This window comes from Aegilops tauschii, chromosome 3, assembly GCF_002575655.3.
Source record: "Aegilops tauschii subsp. strangulata cultivar AL8/78 chromosome 3, Aet v6.0, whole genome shotgun sequence".
In the NCBI taxonomy this organism is placed as follows: Eukaryota; Viridiplantae; Streptophyta; class Magnoliopsida; order Poales; family Poaceae; genus Aegilops; species Aegilops tauschii.
Genome location: NC_053037.3, coordinates 62,652,203 through 62,667,888, shown reverse-complemented (window position 1 = coordinate 62,667,888; position 15,686 = coordinate 62,652,203). Strand labels below are relative to the sequence as shown.

The following is a 15,686-nucleotide window of genomic DNA, read 5'->3' as shown; positions in this document are numbered from 1 at the left end:
CTGAATCCATACTACTTTGCGAATTAATTAGTTGATTGTCTTATTTCATTGCATCGTGGCTTCCAAAATTTTGTTTTCTATAAAAATCCGTCCGAGTAACTTCACATCCTGGATCCATCACTGCGATAGGATGCGGCTCCACATACTTCTTTTGTTCGTGATACTCCTTCCAAATCATCTCCCAATACGTGTTCCCCTTTTGCTCGGTGCCGCAATTGTATCCATTGTTGTGACCAACCAAGTTTTGACCAACAAGATTTCCTCAAATCTTAAGAATGTCGGACCTCTTGCCCTCGCCATCTTGGTCTTCTTCTTCTTCTTGCTCGGATTGGGATCGGATGTTGCCCCCAACTTCAAATGCGGTGGTGCCCTCCAATTCACACTCCACTTCGGTTGGATTTTCATTGTCATTGATCATGTTCGACAAGAACGTCTCCTACATGATCCCAATCTCTTCTAAAAAAATTATGAAAAGTTTTCTATTTGCAATCGACGAACATTTCTTTGGATATTGCTGGAACAATTTTTTAAATTCCCAAACATTTTTTTTCATTTAAAACTTAAGTTTTGAATTAGCGAACATTTTATGTATGAATAAATTGTAACTCATGAACATTTGTAGAATTTTTAGGATATTTTTCCATTGAAGCACATTTTTTAAGTGTATAAATTTATTCAATTTAATTAATATTTGGTAATACTCGAACTTTCTAAAAAAACATGAATATTTTTTTATTACACAAACATTTGTTTTCACAATTTCAAACATGTTTTGTTTAAGGACAAATATATTTGCAAAATCGTGAATATTTTTTGAATCCACAATTTTTTATGATTTATTAAATATTTTACTTCAAAATTCTCAGTTTTTGAGCTTCAGAAATTTTTTGATGTCCCAAATTATTTATAGTAGAACAAAATGAAACCGGAACAAAAAAGACATTATTTAGAAAAATGCCGCATGGACATGTGTCAGCCCATGCAGTATACAAGGACCGTATTGCATGGGAGGGCCCAGGCACCTATGTAAAATGTCGTTTTATCACTTATAGGTGGCATTGGTGGGTAATATTTTGCAAATTTGTGGGCAATTTTCATGATGTACCGCCAGAAGTAATAGCCCCTCTATTGTGATCGAAAGTGCCCGCAAAATTATAAGATATTACCAACCATGCCACCTATGATTGATTTTTTTAAGAAACGACACCTATAATTGATAAAAATGTTTCACAAAGAGGAATTCCCTGGCTGGGCCGGCCCTTGCAGCAGGAACCTCCTATACTACGCTCTGCATGCTAGGAGAAGATACAACACGCCCGTTTGGAGGGAAAATCGAAAAATGTTCATGATTTTTTTAAAAGTTCTTGTCTTAGAAAAGGTTAATGAAATTGATAAACAATTCTTGAGTTGAAAAATTGTTCATGAATGGAAAAATATCCTAAAAATTCATAAACTATTGGTGACTTACAAAATAGTCTATTCATTCATAAATTTTCCGCTGATTCAAAAAATTATCATGCATTTCAGAAAAATTAATTAAATGAAAAATGGTTTGTGGATTTCCAAAATTGTTCCACCAATTTCGAAAAAAAATGTTTGTTGACTCTAGGAATGTTCACCGATTCAAGTAAATTGTTTAGAAAATGTTCACAATTTTTTTCAAATATTATACATTTTTTAGAAATTCAAAAATGTTCTTCATTTTTGAAAATGTTTGAAATATTGTAAAAGTGTGTTCATGACTTTGAAAAATGCTCAAGAAAATGGAGAGTGATAATGTATCTTCGTGATACTGAAAATTATGGTCATGGTTATTAGAGATTGGTATAGATGTGTAAGCTTAATTGTGTTTTTTTTACACAAATACTTGAGTGAGTATGGCCTAGAAGATTGCGACGCCTAGTGCAGTTGACGTTATAGTAAAGCTTGATTTCATGCCACTCTTTGCTAGAAGAAAAATAAAAATAACCCACAGGTCGTGGAATTCAAGGCGGATCCTATTTAGCGTATAGGTCACCAAATAGCGACCTAGCGCGTAACCACCCTCCCCGGCGCGTACACTTGGGACAGGACTAGAACCTTCTGATACCGGGTTTTTTTGTGTGTTTATCTTTCGGCTTTTCCTAATATTTTCTTTTTTATTCTTTCCTTCCTTTTCTCATTTTTCGTTTTTGATCTTCAATCCTTATTTGTTTATTTTCATTTATGTTTTTCTTTTCTTTTTGCTTTAGTTTTTATTTGGCGAACATTTTTTAAAATCATGCACCTTTTTTTAGGTCAAGAAAAAAAAATTCAAATTCACGAACAGTTTTTTCAAATGATGAATACCTTTTAAATTGTGAAAATTTTACGAATTCACCAATATTTTTTTGAACTTGTCTGCAACTCTGAACTTATTGTTGAACCAGTGAACATTTTCCCAAATGAATAAAAAAATTATGAAATTGGGGAAAAATTGAAATTCTAGAATATTTTTGAATTCATTGACACTTTTTGAAGTGGTGATTTTTTTTTTAAAAATGCGTACATTTGTGCAAAAATAATAATTTAAAATTCAATATTATTTTTCGAATTTTTGAATATTTCTTGAAATTCACGAACATTTTTTGAATAAGCTAACTTTTTTTCAATATCATGAACATTATTTGTACTCCCGAATTGTTTTTCCAAATTTTGATTTTTTAATATGCGACCTTTTTTTTATTTCTGAAACATTTTTAGATTCATAACCATTTTATAATTTATTGAATATATTTTTTAAAATTCACAATGTTTTCGAAATCAAGAACTTGAAGTCCTGAATTAGTCTCAAGTAGAAAAAACGGAAAAGAAAAACAAGAGGCAAAAAACTAAAATGAAAAAACAGGGGTTGTCCCTCACCCGCACATGCCGGCGCGCTCTCTGCGTACATGACAAACGTGCACCCCATTTATTGGTTTTCCTTGTCTTTCTCCCATTAGAACCTGCCCACACTCGGTTGTTTTCCTATGTTTCTTTCTACAGGTTTTATTTTGGGTTTTTTGTCACATTTCTTCTATTTTCCAAATTTATAAACATTTCAAAATTCTGGAATAATTTTTGAAATCATGGTATTTTTATTAAAATTATAACATATTCTAAATTTACGATTATTTTCAGTATTTTTAGAATTTGTTAAAATATTTACAAAGTGCAAACATTTTCTAAAATTAGAGTATTTCTACACTTAATGAATATTTTATGTACTGGTGAGTATTTTTTCTAAATTTAGAACTTCTATACAATTTGTGAATATTTTCTGAATTTGTGAACTTTTTTGAAATTCAGGAAATTTATAAAGTTCACTAATATTTATCAAATTCTCAAAAAGTTCTTCAATGAACGTTTTCTAAATTTAAACTATTTTTGTAGATGGAGGAAATATATAAATCTGGTGAAAAACTGTGCAAAAAAAATTTCAACCAGACAACAGGAGATGGTGCATGCGCACTTCTTTGGTCATCTCCAACGCTAGTCCCCTCTATCTGTGTCCGCTCCGGCCCAAACGGATAGACGTGACGGCCCAACGCGCGACCGCATTCGTAAATTATGTTCATTTATTTCCGGAGCAAACTTGCTCCTGGTTTGCTGCTAGACGGACAGCGAACGGACGCGCACACGTCCATTCCTTGTCCGACATTGAGCCCGCATGTTGGCCGTCCACCTACTTCATTTAAGTCACATGTGTGGGTGGGCCCGCTTGTCAGCCATCCACCCCCCTCCTTCGTGTCGCTTTTAATGTGAAAGCCGTTGACCGACAGTCCACACACTTCCACTCTCTGCATTGCGTGCATCCTCGAATCCTGACACGCAAACCCTAGCCCCACGGCCTGGAACCCGACATTGGTGGGCCAGGCGTGGTCGTGGACCGGGACGATGTCGTGCAGGCCGAAGTATGCCCCTGTGACGCCCTCGTGGGTGGGCGTCGAGGCATGGTCACCATCCCAGCCACGGCCAGAGGTGTTGCTGGCGCCTCCCGCTTGGCAGCAGCCACGAGCCCACGTGTGGCAGTTATCGCCCTACATTGACCTCACCAAGGACGACTGAAGATGGCCACGGCCACGGCGGCGACGACCCTTAATCTAGTTTTTTTATATCTTTTTAATTTCAAGTTTAGTTTGAACGTGTGGTCTTGAAACTTTGTGGATATTATTGTAATATATATCATTTTAAAATATTTGCAATGTCTATCTAGTCTAAATTTGGAAGTCCTAAAGAGGACAAAATTTAGGATGGGACGGCCCGTTGGGCACACCGACGCCCACAACCACATCCGGACTTGCATGTCCGTTTTACCGATTCAAACGAATAAAATCTGAATAGAACAGACATCCGTTTAGGGTCTGCGGTTGGAGTTGACCAGGGTCGGCTCATTAGCGTTGCCTGAGCACAAATAGCCGCCGAAGCAAAGCTCACTTGAGCGTGTTTACCTTCCGTTTTCTCTCTGTTGCTTTTCCCCCAAAATGTTTTGTCCGTATTTGTAAAACATGTTCTATGTGCATTAGAAAAGTTCCACATACATTAAAAATGCTTATCGCATATTAGAAAAACTCCAACATATACCCAAAAAGGTTTACTGTTTATTAAGAATATATTCTCCATATGTCTAACAAATGTTTAATGCGTACTGACAAGATGTTCACCATGTATTTCAAAAAATAAAATACAAAAATAAAATGGATAACAGATAAAAAATAGAAAAGGAGGAAAATAACAAAAATATAAAAGCAAAAACAGTCGAAACAAATATCAAAATAGAAAAAAACAGCAAAGGACATAAGGCAGCGTAGCGAACGCACAAAATATATATTTGACGCCAATAAGGGTCAAATGGGATTTAATGCGTACTGACAAGATGTTCACCATGTATTTCAAAAAATAAAATACAAAAATAAAATGGATAACAGATAAAAAATAGAAAAGGAGGAAAATAACAAAAATATAAAAGCAAAAACAGTCGAAACAAATATCAAAATAGAAAAAAACAGCAAAGAACATAAGGCAGCGTAGCGAACGCACAAAATATATATTTGACGCCAATAAGGGTCAAATGGGATTTAATGCGTACTGACAAGATGTTCACCATGTATTTCAAAAAATAAAATACAAAAATAAAATGGATAACAGATAATAAATAGAAAAGGAGGAAAATAACAAAAATATAAAAGCAAAAACAGTCGAAACAAATATCAAAATAGAAAAAAAAACAGCAAAGAAGATAAGGCAGCGTAGCGAACACACAAAATATATATTTGACGCCAATAAGGGTCAAATGGGATTTATTGCGTACGGACAAGATGTTCACCATGTATTTCAAAAAATAAAATACAAAAATAAAATGGATAACAGATAAAAATAGAAAAGGAGGAAAATACAAAAATATAGAAGCAAAAACAGTCGAAACAAATATCAAATAGAAAAAAAAACAGCAAAGAACATAAGACAGCGTAGCAAACGCACAAAATATACTCCCTCCGTTCCTAAATATAAGTCTTTGTAGAGATTCTACTAGGTGGACTACATACGGAGCAAAATGGATGAATCTACACTTAAAATGCATCTATATACATCCGTATGTGATTTATAGTGAAATCTTTACAAAGACTTATATTTAGAAACGGAGGGAGTATATTTGACGCCAATAAGGGTCAAATGGGATTTACCACCTCGTGCGGCTGCGGGGAATAGGAGCACTCGTTGCCTCGTGGGGGAGCCCCTATTTCGCTCGTAGATGGACGAAGAGCCACCAATCGCGCACCCCCCTGCACCCATGTTTTCCGGTAGCCCATGTGCGGGTTGGGTGCTCCTGTGTTTTTTTTTTCATGCGTCCTCTGATTTTTTTAGACTGTTCATGAATGTCAAATTCAAAAAATGAGCAGAATATAAAAAAGTTCTTCATTTGAAAAAAAATCATGAATATAGAGAATAATCAGAAATTTGAAAAATATTAAGGATTTCACACAATGTTTGCAAATTCGAGTATTGTTTATGATTTTAATTAAAATATTCACAAATTCAAAGAATGTTCACGAGTTTTAAAAATTGTTCCTACATTTATACGAAAGTTCGTCAATTCACAAAGGGTTCATGAATTAGAAGAAAAAACATGCATCTAAAAAGGGTTATTCATATAAAAATGTTAATGAATTTTTTAAAAAGTAGTCAATTAAAAAAATGTTCATGAGTTTCACATGTTAGCAATTTCAAAAATAATTCGTGAATTTGTAAGAAAAATGTTCGCAATTTCTAAAAATGTTCATGGTTTCAGAAAATGCGCATGAATTTCTAAACAATATTAGCAAATTTGAAATTTATTCATGATTTCCTAAAATGTCTACAATATGAAAAATTATTCATGATTTAAAAAATCCATTAATTTGAAAACACATTCGCAAAATGAAAAAGAAAAGTAAATAAAATATTAAAAATAAAAGGGAAAGAACAAATCGGTGCACAACGAGCTCATGAACGAGTGCTGGATCAGGGCGGTCGCCAGACTGCAGACCATTCAGCAGCTGGGTGAATTCGTGTCTATCTCGAACCACATTACTCAGATCACCCTCCTCCCTGACCAAGAGGACACCATTCACTGGAACTTAACCACCTCGGGGACATACTCGGCCGCCTCTGCCTACGGCGCGCAGTTCCTTGGCTCCTACTCATGTTTCGACATGACCAAGGTCTGGTCCGCAAATGCTGAGCCCAAGTGCAAGTTATTTGCTTGGCTAGCTCTACACGAAAGAATCCTCACTGCGGATATGCTGGCTGTGAGGGGGTGGCCTCACGAGCCCAGATGCCTGCTTTGTCTTCAGTAGCCAGAAACAGCAACTCACCTCTGCAAAGACTGCCCCTTCACAGTCGCGGTCTGGAACCAGGTGAACACTTGGACTAACGAAGGCGTTCCAATCTCGGGCTTCCTCCCGGAGCCAGGAAACGTGTCAGACTGGTGGGACAAGACTCTCAATTCACAGACCAATCAAGTGCGCAAGAGGCGCAGTGGAAGAATCATTTACACAATATGGTCCATATGGAAGGAGCGAAATAGGCAGGTGTTCACTGGACAAAGGTGGACACATCGCAAGGTGGCGGCTCTAGCCCTAGACGCAATCAATCAGCGGGGCCTGGCGTTTGCTGCCAGCCTGCCAACCGCAGGCATTGGTTAATCTAGTTTCTAGGTTGGTCTTTTTTTGGTTTCTGCGACGTTCCCTAAAAACGCTCGCCCCTCTGTAAATTGCTTCCTTTCACCATCTCTTCTATAAAAAAAAGGCAGTGCTCCTGCCGGTTCCTCAAAAAAAACTAACATAAAAAAGAAAACCAAACAAAAAATAAAGAGAAAATTGAAAAAAAACAAAGAAAAAGGAAGAGAGAGCCTGCGCTACTTTGGCCAGCCCAAATACACGGTCATGACCAGCGGTGGGTGCGCGTTTTATCGACAAATTTTCAATTGATTCATCATACACTGATTATTATGTTTTATCTAGCGTTGTAATGGATTAAACTCAATATAAAATTGCTTAAATATTCAACAAATTTTGAAGGAATTATCCAAAGACCGACTCCATCCGTTCATGGCCCATCATTTCCAAAGCGACACAAATTGTAAAAAGAAGGATCTGAACGCCCCCACGTTGCTCCCTAGGGTGATTCCTGCGACTACTAATCTTCGCCGCCAAGGAGCCTCCTCCCCTCCCTTCCTTCCTCGCCATCGCTGTTTGGCGCCATCAGGCAAAGCTTCCGGTGGCAGACAATGGTAGCGAGCCATCTCCCATCTCGACCCGCTTCCTTTGCCAAAGGCTGATCCTGTCCCCTTTTTGCTTCCGCTTGAGTCATCTCTAATGGAGTCTCGTCCTCCATTGCCGTCGGATGTTCCCATGAGGGATTACGCCGTCCTATTCGCTACCTCCTCCAGGTCTGGGCGGTGCTTCCTCCGGCAAGGTGACAGTCTGCGATGATGTGCTCCGACGACTGTGATGGTCCGCGTGATGGATACTCATGCTTGCGGCCATACCCTCGGCACGGATTTGCGGTGGCAATAGAAAGGTTTTTTTTATAATGTTCCTCTCTTTATATCCGGTGGCGGCTGCTGGAGGCTCATACACGCGTAATTGTGGGATGTAGTCGGAAGGCTCCTTCGTTGATTTTGGCGGTTCTCACTCTGTTCAATTTGTTTTCAACGTGTTGTTGTTGAAGAACCTCGTTGTCTCTGTGTTGTCAAGAGATGATTGTCACGGATATGATCATTGTTGTAGTTTGTCGGTCGCCATTTTGACCTGGTTTTTCTCTCGCTTACGCATAGTTTTGATTTTTTTACGACTTTGTTATTTGTCGGCATGTTTTTAGTGTGTGCATTGATGTTTGACGTGCGCGTCCTAACTTTGCAGAGGCCAAGTGTGTGGTCATTTATTTTTGTATTTATTTCATGTTTTATTTTAAATCAATAAAAACACCTTTTTCTCGAAGAAATCATTTTCAGAGCAATTTGGCGACAACCACAAACCGGAGCCAAGTGACAAGTGACATCATGGCGGCTCACGACCACGGAGCACGAAACCGCTATTCATCTCGTGCCGCTGCCGCCCCAAGGCCCCCAAGCGCTTGCCCTGTCCTTGTCGTGGACGTGGAGAACGCATCCGATCGTCCGGTCGGACATTCTTTGGACACTGACCCTTGGCGGCCCGTACTTGCTTTCTTCTGCACGGAGACCACCCGATTCAAATGCCAAAGCTCGAGCAGCTACCGAACAGTACTACCCGCTCGATCTGATTGCTGAGATTTAACCAAGCCCCTCTCGAACACTGTTCTCAAAGCGAACTACTCATGGACGGGCATAGCTCCCGACCGTCTGCATCGCCGACAAGTTGGATGGCAGTACGATATGAATATGAATGAATGGCGGTAGTGGGAGTAGCGAAGTACAATAGTGTATGTGCTAACTGCCCGGTCGAGAATGCCATGGACTACATGACAGGAATGCCGAAACGCACGAGAAGATGATAACGACGTCGGTTTCGCCAGAGCGAGCCAACGCCCAACATGGTCCGTCCGTCCGCTACAGGACGCTAGATGTTCATCATGCATGACACTTTGCAAACGTCTCCGAGATAGAGTTGATATTATTATATATGCGCCGAATTATAGTTAATCCACGTACTGATCGTCACCGAGTCTCCAATCGTACGTTTTTGGCGATTGTTGCTATATTTTTTTGGCGATTGTTTTGCTATATATATGCATACAAAAAAAAGGGACACATGTTACCACGACAATTACATTATTTCAGGGGTCACTAACTCGTAAAAATTATGTGTTGACATACTCCCTCCTGTTCTTTTTAGTCTGCATATAAGTTTTATCCTAAGTTAAAGTTTCTCTATTTTAATCAAATTTATAGAAAAATATCAACATCACAATGACAAATCAATATTGTTAGGTTCATCACAACATTTAGTTTCATAGTATATATATTTGATATATTATATATGTTATTTTTAAATAAAAAATTGTTAAATTTAACCTCATACAAATCTAACACGCGGAATAAAAAGGACTGGAGGGATACGTAAACTGGTAAACCAGCATTGGATACCGAACACCAGGGCCCATGGCCATACCATAAGTCGTTATCACTTGTTACAACTGTACCTACACCGAACCACCATGTTTTGAATAACCAGCTCATCCGAGCATGCATGAGACCGCCCTACCTATGATACAAGGCTCCAACAATTTCCCAATAAGCTTCCTGAGTTAATTAAGTGCTCGACTTTTAGAGCCTGAAATTTTGCTCATGTCACCTGTGTTTGACGCACGGCAGCGATAATATATTTTCTTATGCATGCGTTCGGCCGGGTGATCTGACCTGAGAGTGAGACCCCTGAGCCGTGACATGCAAAAATCTGAAACGCGAGTCCGTTCATCTGACGGCAAGGAGACAGGCGTACATCACTAGATCGATGAGTGACGCGCAAAATCGAGCTCACGTGCGCAGGAAATCAGCTACCTAGGCTCCAATTCAAACACACACGCCCTGTTTCAAATCCCAGATTTCTGTCTTGTGTAAAGTGAACAGTTATCTGCGAAATGTTGACATAAGAGTGCACATCCGCTTGTACCCATCAATTTATTAGACTATTGGGTGGTACAAGTAGTTACATAAACCTAGTGCAGTATGGGTATGCCGACAGATACTATGTCGGTTTTGGGAGTCGGTGTTGGAGATGCCCTAATGAAGCATCCGCTGACGGTGATACGAGGGTCGGCCATCCAAGGTTGCCCGAAACCTCCGCCCGCAACACATACAAATTCAGATATAATTCACGCAAACACGACGGAATTCATGCAAATGAACATAAATTCGATATAATTGACATAAACCAGATGATATTTCGTCCGTTCAACTAAAACCTAAAAAAACCAAACTAATTTGTAGCGTAGGATCACCTTGTATGTCTGGCTAGGCTGGCTGGTGGCACCTCCGTCACCGTCTGTGCCGCCGTCGTCGTTGTTGTCGGAGTGGTCCTTCCAGCGGTAGAAGAGTGCGATAGCTTTGCCGCGCCACCGCCTTGCGCTCGCGGAGGAGCGTCGGCTTCTCCTGCTTTATGTGGAGGGCCACGTTGGCCAACGCCTGACGCTCGCAGAGGAGCCTCGACTTCCTCCTATGTCTTGCGGAGAGCCGCCTTGGCCAACGCCGACCCTGGCCGAGGGCGGAGGACGTGTCATTGACCGATCATTCCTCTCCGATCCTGGTGACCTCCCCACCGAGGTGGCGCAGTCAACGTATAGATCTACAGTGGTCACCGGCAGGTCGCGGGTTCAGGTTTGGATCACAACATGACAACCTTCTTTGGCTTGGGAAGATTGATATGTCTAGCGGGCTCTTGGTCAACCACAATCATGTAATTTTGCACATTGTGGGCAATCTTAAAACAAGTCCAACTCCACGATGACATTACTGATGCCATTGTTTGGAAGTTCACTGCCAACAAGAAGTATTCCGTGGTGTCCACCAACAAGTCCCAGTTTCATGGGACAATTGACACCGTCATGGTGCCGCCAGTCTGGGGCAATTAGGAACCTTCCAAATGCAAATTCCTCGCTTGGCTTGTCCTCAAGAACACAATTTGGATGGTTGATCATTTGGAAAGGAAAGAGTGGCCTAACTGCGGCTTTATGTTAGCTCTGAAGTGCGAGCTCGAGTCGGTGGCACACATGCTATTAAAATGTAGGTTCTTCATCCGCATTTGGAAAGCTGCCAAATCTTGGATCGGGATGCCGGAGATTGCCACCACAGCTTGGCAGACGCTTCCCTCGGTCCACACTTGGCGAGGGACCATGGGGCTCAGGGGTGGCCATAGAAGACGCTCAACGACAATGCTCTTGTTGTTGGTTGTCTGGGAGCTATGGAATGAAAGAAACGCGACGATTTTCAGAAACAAATCCACCATGTTGTCACTTATCATCGATCACATTAAGAATGAGGCCAAGGATTGGATCTTTGCACAGGCTAAGCATTTGAGTTCTATCATGCCGTGTGAATAGACTTTCTTTTTTTTCATCTGTGGAGGAGTGGTGGTCCACTTTGTAAGAGAGTCTTCTCACCTCATTGTATCGTTCGGCCTTGTATTGTTCGATGTTCTTGTTTTTTTTTGAGCTTGGAACATTTCATTCCATTAAGCAACGTGCCGAGCAGAGTTGCTGGCAATGAAAGACTGGGCAAAGGTAGGGGCAAGGCCCGGCCATACGGCTTGGGGCTCAAGCTCCATCTTCGACCCATGCAGCGCTAGAACGTCTGCAACCTTATTACAGGCCCGAGGGCAATGAACAATATCAAAAGAGCTAAAGTTTAACGAGGCAAAGAGTTTGATCTCCTTAAACAAGACACCATTTGGAGCGAGGTCATAACTCGAGGACTTGATCACCTGGACCAGCAACATCGCATCAGTTTCCACGACTGCGCGGCCAATGCCCAGTTCTTGCGCCTTGTAAATTGCTTGGATGCAGGCTTCCGCTTCCGCTTGTAATGCATCAGAGGTATGGTTCAGACGCCCAGCAGCAGCAATCACAACATCACCTTCGTGGTCCCGTATGACATATCCCCAGCCGCCAGATTTTGTATCCTTGTTAAAACTGCCATCCACATTTATCTTGAGTATGCCCTCGGCAGGTTTTGTCCAACCTTCCGGCTGTTTCACTGTCTCCTGTTTCTCCCTCCCAAAGAAGTTTTTATACTCATCCACTGTACTGCTGATCTGCCACAACAAAGCATTGATCTCAATCTTTTTCTTTTCCGCTCGATGCTTGTTTCTACCGTTCCACCAAGACCACACCGGGGCTACTATACTAGTGGTTTGATCTAGATTTCCTTGCAGCAGAGTCTTCACAACTTCCTTTGGGTCGTGTAGAGCCATGCATTCAGTTCGAATATGCTCCAAATCCCTCTCCCTCCAGAGGCGTCGTACCATTTTGCATTGGAATAACAAGTGGCTTCCATCTTCATCCCGTCTATGGCAGACTAGGCATAAAGTATCAACATCAATACCTCTTCTCTTTAGATTGATGCGCACCGCCAGACTGTTAGTTGCTATTCGCCACATAAACTGTTGGATTTTCATAGGGCATGGCGCTTGCCAAATAGACTTCCAATCAAAACTATCAACTTCCTAGTTTGAGCTACTTGCCTCCCCTGCACGGACCAGCTCCACCCGCTTGCAAAGTTTGTATGCAGATTTCACTGAGAAGCACCCGCGGTGATCCAGGTGCCAGGCCCATCCATCCTCCATTTCGTCCTTGATAGGGAGCGCAAGGATAAGGTTGGCATTCGGAGCCCAAAAGATATATTTTACGAGCTGTTCGTCCCACGTCGTTGTGTATGAGTCCATGAGCTCTGCTGTCATTGTAACGTCGCTGTTCCTACGTGGTGTGAAAGGCTTTGTATCCCAGTTCCGTGGCAGCCATGGGTCCTCCCATATTTTTACTGTTGTGCAATCCCCCACTCGCTTGATAATTCCTTGCTTGAGCACCTCCACTCCTTGCAGAATGCTCCTCCATGCATATGATATCCCATCTTTTGCTTCAGCATGGAAGATGTCTGAATCTAGGTAGTATCTGGCCTTTAAAACCTGGGCACAAAGTGAGTCCAGGTTATCGAGCAGCCGCCAAGCCTGCTTAGCTAGCATGGCTAGATTAAAAGTGTGGAGATCCTTAAAACCTAACCCTCCCTCCTTCTTTGATCTTGTGAGTTTTTCTGCGGACAGCCAATGTATCTTCTGGTCATCCTCCTGTTGCGCCGAGAAAAACCTACAGATCATCGCTGTCATTTGCTCGCAGAGCCCCTTTGTGAGATCAAAAACCAACATTGCAAAAATTGGAATAGCTTGGGCACATGCTTTTATAAGGATCTCCTTCCCGGCCTTAGTTAGCAATTTCCCTAGCCATCCCTGTTTACATTTCCAGATTCTGTCCTTCAAGTATGCAAATGCTTTTGTTTTGGATTGGCCAACATAAACCGGAAGCCCCAGATATCTCTCGTTCCAGGTCTCTCTAGTCAGACCCATGCGTTCCATCATCCTTTTGCGAATCTCTGTTTTTGTGTTCTTACTGAACATGATGGCTGATTTATCCACATTGATTGTTTGCCCCCGAACAGTCTTCATAAAGTTTCGGGATATTTTGTAGGTGAAGTATACTATCTTCTGAAGCTTTCAGAAGAATTAACGAGTCATCTGCAAACAATAGATGATTAAAGCTCGGTGCATTGCGACATATCTGAAGGAAATATGCCCTAGAGGCAATAATAAACTATTATATATTTCCTTATATCATGATAAATGTTTATTATTCATGCTAGAATTGTATTAACCGAAAACATAATACATGTGTGAATACATAGACAAACAGAGTGTCACTAGTATGCCTCTACTTGACTAGCTCGTTAATCAAAGATGGTTATGTTTCCTAGCCATAGACATGAGTTGTCATTTGATTAGCGGGATCACCTCATTAGGAGAATGACGTGATTGACATGACCCATTACGTTAGCTTAGCACCCGATCGTTTAGTATGTTGCTATTGCTTTCTTCATGACTTATACATGTTCCTATGACTATGAGATTATGCAACTCCCGTTTACCGGAGGAACACTTTGTGTGCTACCAAACGTCACAACGTAACTGGGTGATTATAAAGGTGCTCTACAGGTGTCTCCAAAGGTACTTGTTGGGTTGGCGTATTTCGAGATTAGGATTTGTCACTCCGATTGTCGGGGAGGTATCTTTGGGCCCACTCGGTAATGCACATCACTATAAGCCTTGCAAGCATTATGACTAATGAGTTAGTTGCGGGATGATGTATTACGGAACGAGTAAAGAGACTTGCCGGTAACGAGATTGAACTAGGTATCGAGATACCGACGATCGAATCTCGGGCAAGTAACATACCGATGACAAAGGGAACAACGTATGTTGTTATGCGGTCTGACCGATAAAGATCTTCGTAGAATATGTGGGAGCCAATATGGGCATCCAGGTCCCGCTATTGGTTATTGACCGGAGAGGTGTCTCGGTCATGTCTACATAGTTCTCGAACCCAAAGGGTCCGCACGCTTAAAGTTACGATGACAGTTATATTATGAGTTTATGTGATTTGATGTACCGAAGGTTGTTCGGAGTCCCGGATGTGATCACGGAAATGACGAGGAGTCTCAAAATGGTCGAGACGTAAAGATTGATATATTGGACGACTATATTCGGACACCGGAAGTGTTCCGGAGAAGTTTCGGATTAAACCGGAGTGCCGGAGGGTTACCGGAACCCCCCGGGGAAGTATTGGGCCTTGGTGGGCCTTGAGGGGAGAGAGAGGGCAGCAGCCAGGAGGTGGCGCGCCCCCTCCCAAGGGGAGTCCTAGTTGGACTAGGAGAGGGGGGCGCAGCCCCCTTTCCCTCTCCCTCTCCCTCTCTTTCCTTCCCCCCTTCTTTCCTAGTAGGACTAGGAAAGGGGAGTCCTACTCCTACTAGGAGGAGGACTCCCCATCTCTCCTTGGCGTGCCTAGGGCAGCCGGCCTCCCCCTTGCTCCTTTATATACGGGGGCAGGGGGGCACCTAAGGACACACTTGATATACGATATTTTAGCCGTGTGCGGTGCCCCCCTCCACCATATTACACCTCGATAATACCGTTGCGGAGCTTAGGCGAAGCCCTGCGTCGGTGGAACATCATCATTGTCACCACGCCGTCGTGCTGATGAAACTCTCCCTCAACACTCAGCTGGATCGGAGTTCGAGGGACGTCATCGAGCTGAACGTGTGTAGAACTTGGAGGTGCCGTACGTTCGGTACTTGATCGGTCGGATCGTGAAGACGTACGACTACATCAACCGCGTTGTGATAACGCTTCCGCTGTCGGTCTACGAGGGTACGTGGACAACACTCTCCCCTCTCGTTGCTATGCATCACCATGATCTTGCGTGTGCGTAGGAATTTTTTTGAAATTACTACGTTCCCCAACAATATCTTGACTCCTTCCAGCAGTCCACCTTGTTCGGCACTATTTAGTAGACAAGAGAAGGCTTCCGCACAAAACAGAAATAGATACGGCGAGACCGGGTCTCCTTGCCGTAGTCCTCTCTCCGGGCTTAGCTGCTCTGTGAGAGAATCATTAAATCTGGATCTGTAG

The 15,686-nt window shown here is 42.0% G+C and overlaps 2 protein-coding genes across 2 annotated transcripts; both read right to left on the bottom strand.

Annotated features, from left to right (window-relative positions):
* Positions 1 to 11,687: 11,687 nt before the first annotated feature.
* On the bottom strand, positions 11,688 to 12,425 carry LOC141042716 (uncharacterized). The gene has a single exon (XM_073511595.1). It carries the CDS (start codon positions 12,423 to 12,425, stop codon positions 11,688 to 11,690), a length of 738 nt encoding a protein of 245 aa, XP_073367696.1.
* A 252-nt stretch (positions 12,426 to 12,677) lies between these two features.
* On the bottom strand, positions 12,678 to 13,571 carry LOC141042715 (uncharacterized mitochondrial protein AtMg00310-like). The gene has a single exon (XM_073511594.1). The coding sequence runs from the start codon at positions 13,569 to 13,571 to the stop codon at positions 12,678 to 12,680; it is 894 nt and encodes a 297-aa protein (XP_073367695.1).
* Positions 13,572 to 15,686: the final 2,115 nt, after the last annotated feature.

Coding starts and splice junctions, on each gene's coding strand:
- LOC141042716 (XM_073511595.1), bottom strand. CDS start 12,425: ATGGCTCTACACGACCCAAAGGAAGTTGTGAAGACTCTGCTGCAAGGA.
- LOC141042715 (XM_073511594.1), bottom strand. CDS start 13,571: ATGGGTCTGACTAGAGAGACCTGGAACGAGAGATATCTGGGGCTTCCG.